General features: G+C 38.5%; 1 protein-coding gene across 6 annotated transcripts in view; it reads right to left on the reverse strand.

Moving 5' to 3' along the window:
* The window catches only part of LOC115343861 (SAM domain-containing protein SAMSN-1-like), a 96,710-nt gene that overhangs the window by 53,928 nt on the left and 24,712 nt on the right, over positions 1-18,070 (reverse strand). For 4 of the 6 annotated variants that reach the window (XM_030020401.1, XM_030020406.2, XM_030020405.2 and 1 more), the window contains 5 exons: positions 16,790-16,876; positions 12,254-12,321; positions 7,569-7,637; positions 1,939-2,062; positions 438-814 (listed from right to left, as the gene is read on the reverse strand). In XM_030020401.1, coding sequence (XP_029876261.1) covers positions 438-814; positions 1,939-2,062; positions 7,569-7,637; positions 12,254-12,321; positions 16,790-16,876 — 725 coding nt within the window. Of the gene's footprint in view, positions 1-437; positions 815-1,938; positions 2,063-5,932; positions 6,439-7,568; positions 7,638-12,253; positions 12,322-16,789; positions 16,877-18,070 lie in introns of those variants that run through there. The other 2 variants (XM_030020403.2, XM_030020409.2) reach the window with 2 other exon arrangements.

The following is an 18,070-nucleotide window of genomic DNA, read 5'->3' on the forward strand; positions in this document are numbered from 1 at the left end:
ATAATAATAATAAATAATAATAATAAATGACGTTTACTAGTATTGCAGTGACCTCTAGGGGCCTGATCCAAGCCCACTGGCTTCATTGTCCCTTACTCACTTATCCCAGACTTCCAGAAAGTTTTATAAGCCTGGAAGGATGAGTATTTAATGTACAGATGAAAAAACCAGTGTGTTTGATGAGAAACAGAATAGCCTAAAGCCTTCCATCTCAATGCTGCTGATGTCTGCATGGTTAAAACTGAACTACCTAGAGCTATATGAACCCCTGGTGTTAGCCTGAACAATGCATTCACATCCATTTACCTGAAATCTAAATTTGGTTTATTGCATTTCATAACCACATGGAAGATGATAGCATCTCTTTCATGCTGAATCAGAGCAAAAAGTTTCCAATTTTTATGCATATCAGCAGAAAAGAAACCACTTCCACTTACCCAGGAGTACTGTAGATCCATATCAGTTAGGGAGTATGTGAGATGTGGCTGATGAGAAGAGCAAGTACAGTTTTCCCATTCTTCTATTTTTGAAATCAAGAAGTCACAAGGACAGAGCTGGTTATCAGGAAAAGGCTTCCAGTCTCTCCACAAGTGAAATTCGGTTTCCGAATGGATTGAAATAGTTCCTAAGTTATTAAGTCTGGAAGTGTATGAGCGGCCAAGAGATGCAGAAATAAAATCTGCCCTAGTCTCAGTCTCTTCTTTTCTCCTCACGTTGTCTTTCCAGGTCTTCTTTTCCTGAGGTTTTGTCAGTTTCATGCAAGAAGTTAGTGCTTCTTCATCCTCTTCAGAGAGATAAGCATCTTCTAATGTATCTTTAAAAATGCAAATACTTCTGGTATAATATGTTGCAATTCATAAAGAAAATAGCACACTTTTTTTCTTAAATGCTGTCTGTTGCATTCTATGTAATGAAAAAGCCCAGGACTCCATAAAAAACAAATAACAATGATAATTAGGGAGATGGAAAGGATCTTGTACTGGGTCAGACATCTGAGCCAAAAGCAAGATTTATTCTCCATTTGTTCCCACAAAAGCCTGGAAAATTGTACTGGTTCTGCACTGAACATGAAAATTTGCTAACTGAATGGCGTATTTCTGCATAGTTACAGAAAGCATGACTTCAGCTTAAATACTGGAAAAGTTTGGAAAGCTTTTCTGGATAATTCCTCTCTCAACCCCTCCTAGTATGTATGTTGTAGTTACAAACTAGTTGCTGAAATCTCAATTTCCTCATGTACTTCAGCGCAAGCAATGATTTCGCTGGAGCAGTAGTTCCTCGGAAAGTTTAAACTTATTTTGCTAGTATTGGTTTAAAAATAACCATATACACAAATGCATTGTACAACAAATGCATGCACTGTTAAATTAATGTTGGCAAAACAAGTTCAGATGAAGAACTTCTGCACAGTCAGATCAGTGGTCTATAGGAGACTCCAGAAAATAACCTGAGCTCAGTATCAGTTTAGAATTCTTGCATTTATAGCCCTAGGCTATCAGGTATGATGAGAGGCTGACTTGCTTATCATAGCGCAGTCCTTCTTGCGCTCCCAGCTGCTACTGACTCATGGATTAACACTGAAAGTTATCTTTGCATTTGTGAGTTTTGCCTCTCTGATCTGAAATGTGATACAAATCTAGGAACTACTCTAAAACCAAATTATCCCCTGCACAAAGGCCCCACTGTTATACAATTCTATTTAGCTAAAATCCCCGCTTGCAAGATATACTGTTACAAAACTCAAGCTAGTGTGACAGGAAACAGGTTTTCACACTATGAGGAAGTCAGCACTAAAGTGGTATCACAGTAACAACTCAGTTGGGGTTTGAAAATCGTGGGTGGTGAATGACAGACCAGGATAGGATTGTTTACAGTTATGTTCAATCCAGTGTCATTTGCCAAATGTTGGAAAGAATGCTGATATGATGCTTTACTTACTGAGGGGGAGCAAAACATGTTTGACATCCTCCAAGCTTTGTGTACTTGTTTTTTTGGTTCGGACCAATTTCTGCAATCGTTTTAATGTTCCCATGGACTCCACTTTATCATCTGGTTCTGCACCCTGGCAAAAACCCAAAGATGTTAAAAGTATTCAAACCCTACGAATAAAAACTAAGGGTAACATGGTGCTTGTTTTGAGAATGAGAAAGTCTCAGATTCAAATAATTAATCATCTACACAATGCTTTAAAAGTTAGGCACTTCCTTGCTTGGGACAAATACATACAAAAAGGAAAAACGCAAGCCACAAGAGGCATCAAACTTAGGTCAGTGTTCATATTGCTGTTTACATATTACTTTTCTTTAATACCCCAGTATTACTTAATTCCAGGTTAGTTCCAGAAAACATTTTAATATATGCATCCACCACATTAACCAGAATCATTTTAGGTGTGCACAGAAATCCCAGATGTAGTGAGCTACTGCATTTAAATGTGTATGTGAGTGTGTTTCGAAATACTGATGTCTTCCTTTATTCAAGGCAATATTTCCTTTCCTAGATTAAATGACAATAATGTAAATGACAATTCAAATCTGTTATTGTACATTCCAACAACGTCCTACTGGAGAAGGTTTGGGTACTACAGGCTCCTTGAGCAGGAACTTTGTGAACATGCAGCCATCTCACATGCTTTCACTTATGTTAAACCAGCTGCTATCTTGCAAATCAGTCCAGAAACACTTGAGTGCTCTTCCCATCTGACTCTGAACTTCTCTGTGAGCTTCAGAGAGAAGTTTCATACTCTGACAAAAATAACCTCTCTTCCATAGTCATATGCTGTGTTTCAGATAGGATATCTGCTTTTCATTAGAAACCAAAAGAAGTAATTATATTAGAAATTAGTAAATCCTTAATTCACTGATGGCTACTTTTTGGAACAATGCTGTCTGGCTTCTATGGATGTTCAGCTCTTTACACTGATAACGAATTTGGCCTATTGTGGCAATGCATCTTTGGTGATATTACAAGGGATTAAGTACTAGCGCTGATATATCAGAAGGTAGAAATGCAGAGAACTTTATTGCACTGTCCCCAACAATTAGGTCACACATCATAGATCCTTTCTGCTTCCTCATATGCATAATTGTTCTGGTTTCAGCTGGGAGAGAGTTAACTGTCTTCCAAGTAGCTGGTACAGTGCTATGTTTTTGAGTTAGGTATGAGAAGAATGTTAACACACTGATGTTTTCAGTTGTTGCTACATAGTGTTTAGTCTAAAGTCAAGGATTTTTCAGCTTCTCATGCCCAGCCAGCAAGAAGGCTGGAGGGGCAGAAGAGGTTGGCACAGGACACAGCCAGGGCAGCTGACCCAAACTGGCCAACAGGGTATTCCATACCATGGGACGTCACATCCAGTATAGGAACTGGGGAGAGTGGGGCCAGGGGGATCACCGCTCGGGGACTAACTGGGTGTCGATCGGCAGGTGGTGAGCAATTGCACTGCGCATCATTTGTACATTCCAATCCTTTTATTATTGCTGTTGTCATTTTATTATTGTTATCGTTATCATTATTAGTTTCTTCTTTTCTGTTCTATTAAACCGTTCTCATCTCAACACACGAGTTTAACTTCTTTTCCCGATTTTCTCCCCCATCCCACTGGGTGTGGGGGGAACTGAGTGAGCGGCTGCGTGGTGCTTAGTTGCTGGCTGGGGTTAAACCATGACAATAATCCTTTGAGACAAAGTAATCATGGAGTTTGCCAGCACAGTCTAATGTATAGTGGGAGGGTTGCTTAGGGATGGGTCTCAAGAGATTCTGAACTCCTCATCTTTCATTGGGGTTAAAGGCTTTTTGCAAAGTCTTAGCATGAAGCACGTCTGAAGCCCTACCATTCACATATTACAAGGTATATCCAACCCCTGTAGCAATGATAAGAAACAGGGTGTATGTTGATTTCAGATTTAAAAAAAGACCACCGTTCACTTGACAGGTAACTGCTTATAAAGATGGCTGTGCGTCAAGTGCTAAAGGTTCGGATATTTTTCTATGAAGACATGAGTTTCTGTAAGCAGAAATAGAAGTCCAAGATTTCTCTGCTCAGGCAAGGGACATTTTTATGTGCATTTAGTTAGTTTTGTCTCAATAGACAATTGTGTTGAAATTATAATAAGTTGAAGCAGAGAGTTAGTGAAAGTTAAGTGAAAATAGATGAGATGTTCCCCTGTATATTCAGGCATACGATTTCAAACCTTGAATGGGTTTGTACCAAATGATTTGTACCACCAGTTTGTCTTGGTCCAGCTGTAAATTGGCATGGGGATTTAATAGCCTACAGAATCTGCTATATCCTCTTCATGTAAGACCAATGGACTAACAGAATATTAGAAATTGTCTTGAACCAAGCATGACTTAGTGAAATAAACATATACCCACGTGTGTAAAGTTACACACAAAAAAATCTGAAACTGTTTTATTCTTTCAGGCACTGTTCTGATGAAATATTCCTAGCTATGTAAAACCTTATTATTAGTAGTCTATCTCTAGATACACCTTTAATGGCTTCCTTCATGGCTGATATAAATTAGTACGATTCCACTCATGCTAATGGAGCTATGCTAACTTCTTTGCTTAAGGATAGGACCTTAGGAGTCCTCCTCTTGCTAAACACAGTGAGTAATGCAGAAGTTCCCATGGTGGATAGCACTTGAGTTTAGACTCCCTTTTTCTCAGCAGCATGTTACATTCCTTGAAGTCTGCAGACTCTCCTGGGAACTGGGATTCAACAACAGGAACATAGCGGAAGCCAGAGAGTTGAACGTAAACACCTTTTCATGTGTTCAGTGTCTTTTGTAAGTTGTGGCTACATTAGTATTTTAGTTTTGATCAGTGAATTAGATTTGAAGTTCACAGCTATCCCAGTAAGCAGCGTTTTGGTCTCAAAGTGCCACAAACTGAATTTATTGCAGATGAAACTAAGATGAAGGATACTTTCCAGAAGTTCAACTGATGAACTCCAGCTACTATTGAATGTCCAACAGAGAGGATTTGAACACAGGTAGATCTCCCATAATGCATGTAGTGTGGACATCAGTTCATCAGCACCAACTGTTCCACTGTGCTGATACTCACATATTACTCTGTGCTAGTCACTAATATAGACAAAACCTAGGTGCTTCCAGTGTCTGCCATTTGAATAATTAATTATTTTATTTTGTAGACTAATAAAACCTAGCATTTTTGAGTTTAAAACTCTTTAGGTCTTCTTGAGCATCTTCACTGGAGGATAAGGTCTCAGCCAATTCACCTTAAAGCTCTAGTCAACTTAGAGACCTTTTACAGCTTGTATCTGAGTATTCATCATCCACTGTGGGCCAAATCCAAGCATCCTTAGATTACTCATGTTCTGATTTGTATTTCAAGCCCCCTCTCCCCTCTTCCAAATTCTAGATAGTAGGACTGCAGTTTTAGCTTAGCTAAAGAGAGAAACTGAGGTGTCATTTTTCAGCCTCTCATTGTGAGATGGCTTTGCAAAATAAATCACAGTGGGTGTAAAATGCTAATATTTCTCTGATGTAAGATTTCTTGTAGTAATAATCATTTGTTCACTTATAAGTAATGACACAAAAGCAACATGATGACTTTGAGTTATGATCTGGGATTTCCATCATGGAGACATCAAGATACATGGAAGATAATTATTCAGATAATTTTATTAATGGCAAACTCTAATCCTCTTTACCTTAAAGCACTCATTTCGTAGAGTCTATTGTTAGTGAAATGTCCTAAGTGCTTAAATAATAAATACCGTAAGCCCCTTTTATGGAGAAAAAGCTCATGCAGTATCAGCTAGTGATGGGACAGCTTTTAAATGTACAGTATTTTGTTTTGATTTACTTAAGCATTCAAAGCCAGAAGTTTAGCTGCCTGTCCAAACAGAGGTAAAACTTCCTTTGATATAGAAACTAGACAATCAGGTGAACTGACCATCCTGGTCTCACAGTTTTGTTGTATTGTCCTGGCAACCCTCAGCCACAGCTTAGTGAAAGCATGTGTAAAAGTGAGAAAAACCCATTAAATGTTATGCTCTGGTTTCAGCTACTGGTTGGACCAGTGACGTATACTAATTTGGAGTATGCTAGTTTCCAGTACCTTCCTTCTCTGTGGAAGGGGAAGGATGTTCCAAAGGGAACTATGGGGAATATTGAAGATCAGTGCACAGAGGAGTAAGTCTCCACTCATAAAAAGCTGTTCATTTAAAACACATTTAAAGACTTTTAAATTGCGTGTCCCCCCCGCCATTTTCTACGGTCAGAGCATTTGCTCACTTGAATATTATAGCTGTGCTTGTGTTTTGCCCAATCTATAAGCAAAGTTCTCTATAAGGAAAGAATTCCCTCATGAAGAACATTCTTTATTTCTGCTATATAACCTGCTTATCGGGTTTTAGTCATGAAAAATCATGTCACACCACAAATAAAAATGAATTGTGTAAAAAAATAAATCACAGGCTGCCCTTTAGCTGCAAATAATTTGCATGAAGTGTGTATGAATACTTATGGACAAAAAATACACATTTTAAAAATGCACTTATAAAAATGTATTACAGAAAAAAAGACCTAAATGGTGTCTGATAAACTGTTTCCAGTTTAACCTAAGATATTCTAAACACCTTAGAAATCTTTGCTCACTGAGATGTTATGAGGATTAACCTGGTGACAGAAATAAAGCAATTTGGAGGCTAAGTGTAAAACACTGTTGGTCAGATTCCAGCAATCTCAGTCCTGTTGAGCACTCTCTTTCCTGGGTATAACTGCATTAATTTCAATAAAAGTACTTGCACAGCATGTCACTTCTCAGCATAAAGAATTTAGTCATGGCAGAGTCTAATCTCTGTGATTTTTCCTCAACTGGCTTGCCTTTCCCAAAGAACTGCAATGATTTATTCATGATTACCTATGCACTTAAATTCAGAGTACAGTGTAATAGTGAGAAGACGAAAATTACTATACGTTTACTGTGTCAATGGTGCTATCATTATTGTACCATAGAACTTTTTGGAAAGTTTCAGTAATACCCTTACTGCACATACTGAATATTAAAATAGTACATGATGATAGAGAACTTTCTGCTCTATTTATACAAAGAGTTAGTTCTGTAAAATGCAATGAATTTGGATAAATTTTATGTTAAAAAATGTCAGTAAAGCCATGGTCAAGCAATGTATAGACAAGCACTGTACAAACTTCTTTTGTGTGCTCCTGCCCATACATATCTGACCTTTAGATATTCCCATTATTTTAGTCTGGTACTCCAACTACTCAAAAATGACTGCAGAGTCAAACTAAGCAGGCTACAATTATAGGCAGATTTTCTCCTGGGAATCACAGAGCAATCATAAGGTGTTCTATAAAAGATAAAGAAATATCATGATTAATAACAGAGCAATAATAAGGTATTCTTTAAAAGAGAAAGAGATATCATGATTAATAACATGGATATGGATAAAGATCTTTCAACTTTTGGGGAAGCAACATACAGCAAAGGAAATCCTACTAAAACAGCATGTTCTTCCAGGCTGCTAGCTGCTGATGAAAAAAAAATGAACAATTTTCATGGCAACTCACCATTTCTCTGTTACCAGCCACACTTGTATTGTGAACTCGTGGCGGAATCCACTGCTCATAGTTTATCACCTAGATGGTAAGAAAAGTAAAATTAGGAAAGCCAACATAAATAAGATGAATAAACATTCTTAGTATTGCGTCACTGAATACAGATCGAGAGCTCAGCAGTCTTTCAACCCAGTACTGTGTGCATATAAAAGCAATGGTTGACATACACCAGCTGATACCTGTTGAAATCAGTTTGATATTGAGCTGTTCTAATTTCCTTAGTTATCTGGGACTCAGTACCATCTCGGAGACATCACGGTGTATGTGGTACAGCAGCAGAGCCATGCATTATATCATGGGATGCTTGGGTCTTGTCCTAGATCTTGGGTCTCCTTTCTCAATGAGCAAGGAAAGCCACAGAAGACTTTCCTCGGCAGCAACCCCCCAGCTGAGGAGCAAGTGTCACTGACGCATTTCTAAAAAGGGTCTTGTTCAGTTCGCCTCATTTTGCCTGGGATGTTGAGCCCCAAGGGTGTGAGTCTGAATTGGATTAACAATGCAGAGAAAATGGGAGGATCTGCAGAATGAAGCAAAGACAAGACTATATACACTTTCATCATCTGCCCATAATCCATTTCTTGGTCACAATGTCCTCATGATAGGAATGCCATGAGACTACACTTTCCCTGGGGCACTGATGCAGTCCCTAGTGGGCAAGCCTGACAGTGCTTATAGCTTATCAGTGAAAGTAATGAACACTAGCCTTTTTTCTTCATGAATATGAATGACACTTTGAAGGCTGAATGCAACCTAAGAATTTACGTGAGAAATGAGCCATGAAACATTTTTGAAAATGTATTAGACCAAAGACTGTATTACTTCATTTTTTATGTCCTTCCCAATATGCTACAAAGGGTTTGAGCCATCAAGGGAGCCCTGCTAGACATGAACAAACAAGAACAAAAGTATGAAAAATAAATGCAGAATGTAAAGCTATTTTTTATGGTAAGGTACAACTATTACAGTGTTGCTTATGCTGTGTCTCTCAACCTGTACTTCTGTTCCAAGCCCCCATTTTCCAGCACTTATAGAATGAATGGAATGAATTGAGCATCTATTTAGGAAATGGAGAGGGATTAGTTTTTGTGAAGCACTCAGGGAACTTATTTGCTTTCTTTTTTCTTTTTTTTTTTTTTTTTTTTTTGTTTTGAGTGAGAGTGAGAAAAACCTAATATGTTCATCTGTTCTATTTACTCTTGCTTGTAAATTTGGCTCTTCCATGTCTCATAGAATCACAGACTCACACAGACCAGCTGAGGCAGGAATGCACCTCTGGGGATTGCCTGGTCTAACTCCCTGCTCAGAGCAGGTCACCAGAGCAAGTTGCATAGGTCTGTGTCCTGACAGCTTTTAAGTAACTCCAAAGATGGACTTTACAAAGCCTCTCTGGGAAGCCTCTTCCAGTATTTGACTTCTCCTCACCGTAGAAAAGTGCTTTCTTTAAGTTAAATGAAATTTCCTGCATTTCAGTTTGTGCCTGTTGCCTCTTGTCCTGTCACTGGGCACCACTGAGAAGAGTCTGACTCTGTCTTCTTTACTCACCCCATCAGGTGTTTGTACACATGTATCAGATCTCCCTGAGCCTTTTTTGCTCCAGGCTGAACACTCCCAGCTCTCTCAGCCTCTTCTCGTATGACATGCTCCAGTCCCTTAATGATCTTGATGGCCCTTCATTGGATTTATTCCAGTATTTTCCTTGTTTGTCTCGTACTGGAGAGACTAAAACTGGACCCAGCACCCATATGTGGTAGGCCAGCTTGCCACTGCTGAGCAGAGGGGAAGGATCACCTCCCTCAACCTGTTGGCAATGCTCTGCTTAATGCAGCCTAAGAGGTTGTTGGCCTTCTTTGCTCCAAGGGCACATTGCTTGCTCATGGTCAACCTGGTGTCCACCAGGACCCCCAGGACCTTTTCTGCAAAGCTGCTTTCCAGCCAGTTGGTCCCTAGCCTGCATTGGTGGAAGGGTTTGTTCCTCCCCAGGTTCAGGACTTTGCACTTCCTTTTATTGAACTTCATGAGGTTCCTGTTTAGCCGTATCTTCAGTCTGTTGAAGGCCTTCAGACGGGCAAGCACAACTCTCTGGTGCATCAGCCACTCCTCTCATTTTTGCACTGACTGCAAATTTGCTGAAGGTGCACTCTGTCCCATCATCCAGGAAGATGATAAACAGTACTGGACCCAGGATCAACCCCTGGGGTAGACCACTAGGGACTGGTCGCCAGTGGGACTTTGAGTGTTTAATCACATTATTTGAGCGCAGCAGTTCAATCTGTTTTCAACCCAGCTCACTGTCCGTTTTTCTAGTCCCTATTGCATTAGTTTGTTCATGAGGATGTTATGGGGACAGTGTTGAAAGCCCTAGTAATGTCAAGATAAACAACATTCACTGTTTTCTCCTCTTCCACCAAGCTACTCATTTCATTGTAGAAGGCCCTTAGGCTGGTCAGGCATGATTTCCATTTCATAAATTCATGCTGACTACCCCAATCACCTTCTTGTCCTTCATATGTTTGGCAGTAGTTTCCAGGAGGATTTGCTCCATCACTTTCCTAGGGATCGAGGTAAGACTGACTGGCCTGTAGTTCCCTGGATCTTCTTTCTGGCCCTCTTGAAGATAGGAGTGACATCCATGGCAGTTTACACTCCAGTTTTGTGAGCTATCCCACTGCATTTCTGTGATCCTAATGAAATCACAGCCTTGCAACTGCATGCAAACCTCTAATTCTTCCTGTTTGTTCCCCGTGCTGTGTGCATCAGCATACAGGGCCTTCATAAGGACACTCATTTGTGCTGATTTTGCAGAAAAAGTGTGAGAGCTTCCCCATAATGCTCTTCTCTCAGCATTTCCTTATTTGTGTGCATAATACAGTACAGCAAATGAAAACAGACATAATCAGACTATTCTGGAAGCTTAAAAGGGCATTATATCAATGTTATCTTGATGATAATGAAGGCCAGAGGTAATAATCACTAAAACTCAAAATAATGTAATAAAAAATGAAATTTTAAAAAGCAAGTTCAATAGGTCTTAAATTGGTACCAAAGCTTGGAGGTATCCAAGTCTCTACAGCTCGTTAGCATCTTCAAAAAATTAGAGAAGTCAAAAATAGAACTTTGCTTTTAAAATGGGATAAAGTGTTCATGGGGAGATGCTTTAAGGGTTTTTAAGGAAACTTATACATAAAGCAAACATTGGCTTTCTTCCCTGTTATTTCTTCTTCCCCTTTTCCCTCCCTATTCTATCACATCTGGGGAATGGCCTCCAGGACGTTAAGCAGGAATCAGCCCAGAGGCTGCCATGGCAGGATAGGGACAGAGCCAGAGATCCCTCACACTGAGGGAAGAACTGCTGTGGGAAATCAAAGCATAACCTGTCTTCATAATACTTAGAAGGCGAGAGGAAGAGAATAGAGAAAGAGAATGAGAGATGCAGAAGTGAAAAGAGGTCTTTTCTCCTTTTCTTCCTTCTCACTTACTTTTTGGCAGCGGGAAGAGGAGGTAATCATGGGAACAAACTAACAGTACAGAGACAGATAAAACCCTGAGAGAAAGCAGGAGAAAACTGGAACATACTGGTTTTCAAGGCACCAGTTTCCAATACAGTCATCTGTCCCCTGATACACAGATCATTTGACTCTTCTTTTCAAGCCAGACCGCATCTCTGCCCTACACTGGAGCTGAGCACTGCCTAAAGTCTGGGTCTGCACAGCTCTCTGTCTTATCTCAGAAGTTTTCAGAGTGATGCCTGTATAGTTTTTTCTTGCTTTTAACTTAAACGTCCAAAAGGACTCCTGACATTGTATAGAAACAGCAGAGGAAACTCAGCTTGGAGCTTTTTATAAAGTTTAATGCTCACCTTCTGTAAAGGAAAATTTACCAGATTTTCAGCTTTTAAATAATTTATTGTATTAATTCCTCATTTAGACACACGCGCACATGTAGGTGTGTGTTATAAACTTTTAGTCAGATTCCCAAACAGGGTAAACTGTTATGTCATGTGAAATCAGCAGAGCTAAGCTGATTTGCAACAGACATGAACTGGCCCTTTAAATAACATAGTATCAGGGCAAACATTGGACTGGAAGTGAGATAAAAACCAAATGCCAGTCATTCTAATTCCAGAGCTACAAGTCTTTCTCCTCACCTCTCTGCTGCTCACCACTGATGGGTTCTTACCTACTTTTATGTTATTATTATTATTATTATGCAAACCCAAGGGTCAGAATTCCTTAATCGCTCATGCTAGTCGGCTAACTGATGTAGTATTATGAAGAGGAGATATGGTATATGTTTATAGAATTTCAGAAAGCATTAGGATACATATGCCAATATGGATCACGCAAGACTGATCCAAACATTTAATATAGATTTTCCTAGACACAATTCCAGACCATTAATATAATGGAAATGTATTCACTCAGGGAAAGAAAAAGTTTTCTAAGTATTAAAACCCATATGCATAATGAAAATGGAGCGCAACTTAGGTAGTCACCAGAGTCGTCTTTTAAACTCAACTTGTAAAACACACAGGCATACTAAGTATGAAGGTTAGGCTAGGGAAATACTGAGTGGAAGCAAGAAATATGCATTTTATTGAATTAAATTTTAGATTCTAAAAAAAAGAGTAGTTCTTTCACCTGGCATGTTGTTTCCTCTATCTTCTTTCCTTGCAGCATATGTATCCCATCACCAATAATATTATCTTCTGTGAATTATGACCAAAAAAAAAAAAGAAAACATGCTTTAAAATATCCTGTTTTAAGTTTTTCTGAGGAATATCATTTGAATTGCACTTGATGTTTTGCACTGACATTTTGACTCTCTGAAGTTAATCTTGTATCATTTAAGCATGCATTTTATCTCAAACTGCTTTGAAGTAAGACTACAGAACAAATTGGCAAACTGACTCACATAAAGAAAACTCATTCATGCTTACTTCTTCATCTGTACTTAGTCTCAGTTTGCTAACCCAGAACCCCACCAAGCATTTCCTCTTGCCCTGCTAATTTGCAGCAGCAAAGTGTAGAATATTAATATAAAAAATGAAGGGCAAAAATGATCTTTGCAATTGAGATCTGTGTAGCTTAGATTAGGTTAGAAATTGCTTTCAAAGAATGAACATCCTCCCATTTCTTTCAAGAAATTAATGCTTTGCATGGGAAGGGTATTTACCTTCATTAGAACAATGAGCAATAATAGGTCAAACAACTCTGAAAAGTTTACTTTTAGTAAGTCTACTTTGAAAGATCTACTTTTACTCCCAATCTTAAGGCAAAGCATACACCATTGTAGTACTGTAGAAAGGCCCTAGTGACTAGATTCCATCAACATAGATATCAGAGGCACTCAGTTATTCTGCAGGAAAAACCAGAACAAAAAATACCTGTTAATCACAGCACAAAGTGCTATCCTATTTTTGCAAAGTTACTAGAAACCAGTAGGAACATGTTGGGTCTTTTTTTCTCATGAATCCTAACTTGGCATCCTTATTGCTGCTGAGGAATACCTTACAACATCAGTAATACTCCCTTTTGCAAAATGACAGCTAACTTAACATATAGATTTACAAAGGTGAGACTGATTGCATTGTTTTCTCTACAACAGAAAAAGAAAGATTAGTTCAGTGAATAATTCCAAGTGACTGAGATTCTTCAGTTATCACATGAAAAAAAGTGTTTGAACACAATCATGAAAATTTATATTCAAAGAGATAAGTAAGATCCCAGTCCTCAGAATGCCTATGTTTATGTTGGAATTAAATGAGACTACAACATGTATAAAGCTAGACAAGAAAGCCCCTAAACTCATGTGAGTGAAACAATTAAAGTGCCACTGTACAGGCAAGTTAGCACATATATTTTCATATGTTATTTTTAAAGCAAATTCTCAATCAAGAGAGATTTTTAGGATTGTTATTTTTCCTAAAAGAAAATCCTCTCCAAACAAAAATTGTAACACAATAAGAAATAATCTTCCTCATAGTTTTGCAACTTGGATGTTGTAAGACTGGGTTAAAATTCACAAATTACACTCTGGGCATCGGACAAAAAAGAGCAAGAGTCTTTTCACATCCTAGTTCCACCTTGAAACCATCAGTCAGCTGCACAGAAAACTCCATCAAACAATTTACTTTATTTGCCATGTGCATCAACAGGAAGAGAAAATATGAGTCACAGAAAATTTTATTGCATGAATTTGCCTTTAGAGGCTTCTGTAAGAGCTTCTATGATAATAAGACATTGTCTTTCTCCTACAGGCTTGATGGTTACAATAAATCAAAAGCTTTTCCAAAAAGTATGTTACGTTCCAAAATCTAACCTGACTGACCAGATTTTAAGTTGTCTCAAGCACCTACAAATCTCCTTGAAGCTACTAAGGGGCAGTTGTCTGACAATCCAGTTGTTTATTTAAATACAGAGCTAGCTGGACTTCTAGAAGCAGCATAACTCATGTCAAGCACTGCTTATGCAACACCAGATTAACATAACTGGGTTATTTCTGGTCCTCAGGCTAATTTGTTTCCATCTCCTGCAGGCATCTCTGCATACTGTAGCCTTGTGCTCTGTAAGCTTACTCTAAAAGTTAAGTCCTGCAGTGTTCAGTCCTGTGCCCACAAGTCCTTTTACAGTCTAGTCCAAAATAGTATTATTTGGTAGCTGTTTGCAGCTGAATCACAAAGAACCATGGGGCAACATATAATGACCTTAGCCTGAAAGACTACATACAGTGACACTGCTTTTAACATAATTTCGTTCAAAACCAAATGAACAATAGCAAGTTATTAAAGCAAACCTTAGTGGTCCCCCCCAACCATGATCTCTTCGCTAGCCATAATAACATGCATCCACAGTACTCTTAAAGCTTGCTTAAATCAGGTCTCCAATCCAGTGAAATATGGAATAGGGTATTTGGGTAAAAAAAAATCAAACAACAAAAAACCCAATATGCAAAAGATATATGTAAGCTGCAGTGTTCTTTTCTTCCTAGTCTGGCCATGGGTACCAGTCACTTTACTGTGGAGTGGAGCAGTGGAGAATTATGTCTGCTGACTCTGAGCGGTGTCAGCTCTTTTCTGTTTGTCTCCGTAATACTCTTTCATGGAAGCCCAATGACTGTGAACTTGTATAGTCAACTTTTTTAACAATGATGCTTTTAGGCTGGCAAATGTGGTACTGGTGATTTGGGTTTGGGCTTGTGAGCAAAGACAGGTATTCCCACTATTGTGTCTGTGGGATATATATGTTTTTACTGCCTTATCAGTCTGGAAAACTGAATTTTGTAGAGGTAATACACACAGAGGCATTAAGAACCTAATCCAAAGGCTACCAGCATCAATGGATGTCTTCTTTTCATTGATTTCAGTGAGATTTGGGTCAGGTCTCTGAATACAGCTCTGAAGTAAGCAGAGAAGTCTATGCTGGCCACCACGCATGGCCTATTACATCTAACAGAAATTCATATTATGCAATAGACCTGCAGACCTTGAAGGATTATCTCTGTTAAGAGAAAGGTTTGATCAATAGTGACAAATTATCTAGATCAATAGTGATACACTGTAAATCTCCTTGCAATGGTTTTCACCACTGTGTGAAGGGGACTTCCCTTGAAATAATTTTACTGCAGTAGGGGAAAGGGAGATTTCTATTTAGCTGCCAGCTTTGCTTCCTGTTCCCTCTGGGCCCCTGCCCTTCAATTATAACACTTGTCAGCTTTTAAAATGTGCACTGTTCTTTTGCATGCTTTGGATATTTAAAAGGGTAAAAAAAGTCTTGAGTAGAAAAGACTCTGGAGGAAGGTCAAAAAGTTCTGCTGTCTCATTCAGCCTTTTTCCACCTTCAAACTGACAACCTCTGGAGTAGTTTGAGGAATCATTCCAAAATGTTTTTGGTTAAAAGTAAGACTTGTCTGGAGAGAAATGCCTAATATTCCTTTCACCTATCCCTACAACCTTATCCCTTGCACGCCAATGAGACTCACTGAAGGTCCCTTTTCCCCTCATCAGTTCATCACAAAAGCAGAGTTCCTTTACCTCTTCTTGTCATCTCTTCTTTCTGGTTCTGGTTCCAGGAAACCCAATTTTCCCATACATGGGCAAATACAATAGGTATTGCAATTCCAGATCTATTTTCCAAGCATTTAAGAGTTCATCTTCAAGTGGTGAAGTGAATGAAATTCAGAGGGAAAGCTGGTGCCCTGTCCTCTGCTTTCTTCAGCATACCCAGGTAACAGTGGAATCTCCTAACAATGGATAGTAGCTACACCATTTGTATAGGAGATATTAAAATCATTATTAAATTATTAAAATTAAAAAAGCAATATAGGAGATATTGCTATTATGGCAATAGCTATCTTCCCACTTTGTTGGCTTAAGTAGAGAACAAAACGCTCATCCACTTTAGTCTCACATATCTTGGTTTCTGTTTCTGCTGAACCTTGTATGGTTTGGTCTGATTAGGCAACTGTAATGGATCTACCTTGACTTCAAAAAGTACAAGCACAAATTCCATTCCTGAAAGCAACATTAAGCAGATTATCAAAGCATTTTGATTTTTTAGAAGTCCAGTTTGTTTTTAAATAGACAAGATGACTGCTTACTTGTTATTTCTCATAGTTATTTTAATGAATTTATACTGGTCAACTCTTAAACAGTGTCAGTAGCAACTTCCCTTATATTAGCTGTAAGGTTGTTTCAATAAAGTTGGTCAAAACAGGTTTAGAAAGGGAAATAGACAAAACAGTTGCCTACAAAGTTTTGCCAACTCTCTTTTGCACCTCTCACAAGTTTTTTTCTGGGAAAAGTTATACTGTTTCCCTGTTGGATACCTGGAGTAGCATAAAGTATATGGGAACATCGATTCCTATTACAGGCTCATATTACGGTTGGCAAGCCCTGTACAACATGACTATGGCAATTTGCTGTAGTGGAAGTCTTCTTTGGCCTGTGGACTAGAGAGAATTGGTCACAGAGTGTGTTCTTAGCTTCCCAGTTTTAAGGTAAGCTTTATTTTAACTACTTTTTTTTAATTTTTCCCCCTTGAGGACAAGATAAATCTCAAAAGGACTTGACAAATTATTTAGCCAGATTATTGGTGAAAAATGAGAAATTTTCCTAGGTGCCCTTTTAAATACTTTGTGGAAAATGCAAAATCAGCTGAAATATGTTTAGCAATTACCTTCAAGCTGACAGTGCCTTCTGATGTACGAATCATTCTCCAGCTTCCTGGAACCCTGCCAAAGTGTGCCATTCACATTTTTCCTGTCTAAAGTAAAAGCATAAAGAGCAGTCACCTGAATTCATAGCAAACCTGTGAAATAACAGGAAAGTCTATAAAAATAGCATTAGAATGCAAATCAAACAACCTTGCAGAACATTGTAGTATCTGCTCAAACATGGAAATGAATTGATGATTTTGCAATACAGGAAATTTGATGGATGGATGGATGGATGGTATTGTGGGCAGACTTCAAGTTTTATCATCTTTTGCTGCTGTCTAATACCTCATTTAACACTGTTAAAACCTGATCAGAATGATTGTTATCTTAACCCTGGTTTTAAGACCTAGGAGCCCACAGAACATCTGTGCCTTTATTTTGCTTCCAGGAATTATATAAATATTCTTTAATTTTACAGTTAACAAGCTAGTGTGTTAGCAAGAAATAGCATCAAAGATGCCCACATCTACGCCACACATGCTCCAAGGCCAGTACTGTCTCAGCTTGAATGGGACAAACTAGGTTGGCTTTGAGAACAAGATGGCCATTCTCCTGTTCCCTCAGTGAACTTCAAAGCGGTCATGCTTCACAGCATATTGATAACCATTAAGTTTTTACACTTCCTGGTTTTGTTTTTTGGTTTTTTTTTTGTTGGTTTTTTTTTTAATGTTGGGTTTAACTCTGACCACGTCAGAAAATTTTCTTTATGAAAGCACTTGCCGATTCTGTCAAGTGCTGGGTATTCATTACAGCCTGGATGCTGTAGACCAAATGATACTGTTCTGCATGAATGTCTTCCCAGTGCAGGGCTACAGAATGAAGTCTTAACATACAGGAACTTTCATCTATCTGAGACTCATTGTTATGAAATATAGCTGCATTGTTACAGGCAGATATAATAATGTTTTTACTCAGTAAGGACTAGATACAACAACTAAACCCAAACTCCAAAGAATAAATAGTAGAATGTTAACAGGAAACTCTCACTGAAAAAAAATAGGAATTTTTACTTTTTAAGAAACTGGTGATTATTTCCCACAGAGGATTTACAAAATCGAACCCATTGAATCACAGCTGTGGACTGCATATTATTATGCAGTGTCAGGACGGGTTGAAAAAAAGCCCTGAATTTCTTCTTTGTTGAACTTGTTTGTGAAACCTGAAGCAAAGTAGTTTAACACGGGAAAGGGCAGGGACCTGAATTTGATTAGATCAGAGATATTTCAATTTTTTATTGAAAT

This window comes from Aquila chrysaetos, chromosome 7 (assembly GCF_900496995.4).
Source record: "Aquila chrysaetos chrysaetos chromosome 7, bAquChr1.4, whole genome shotgun sequence".
NCBI classification, from domain to species: Eukaryota; Metazoa; Chordata; class Aves; order Accipitriformes; family Accipitridae; genus Aquila; species Aquila chrysaetos.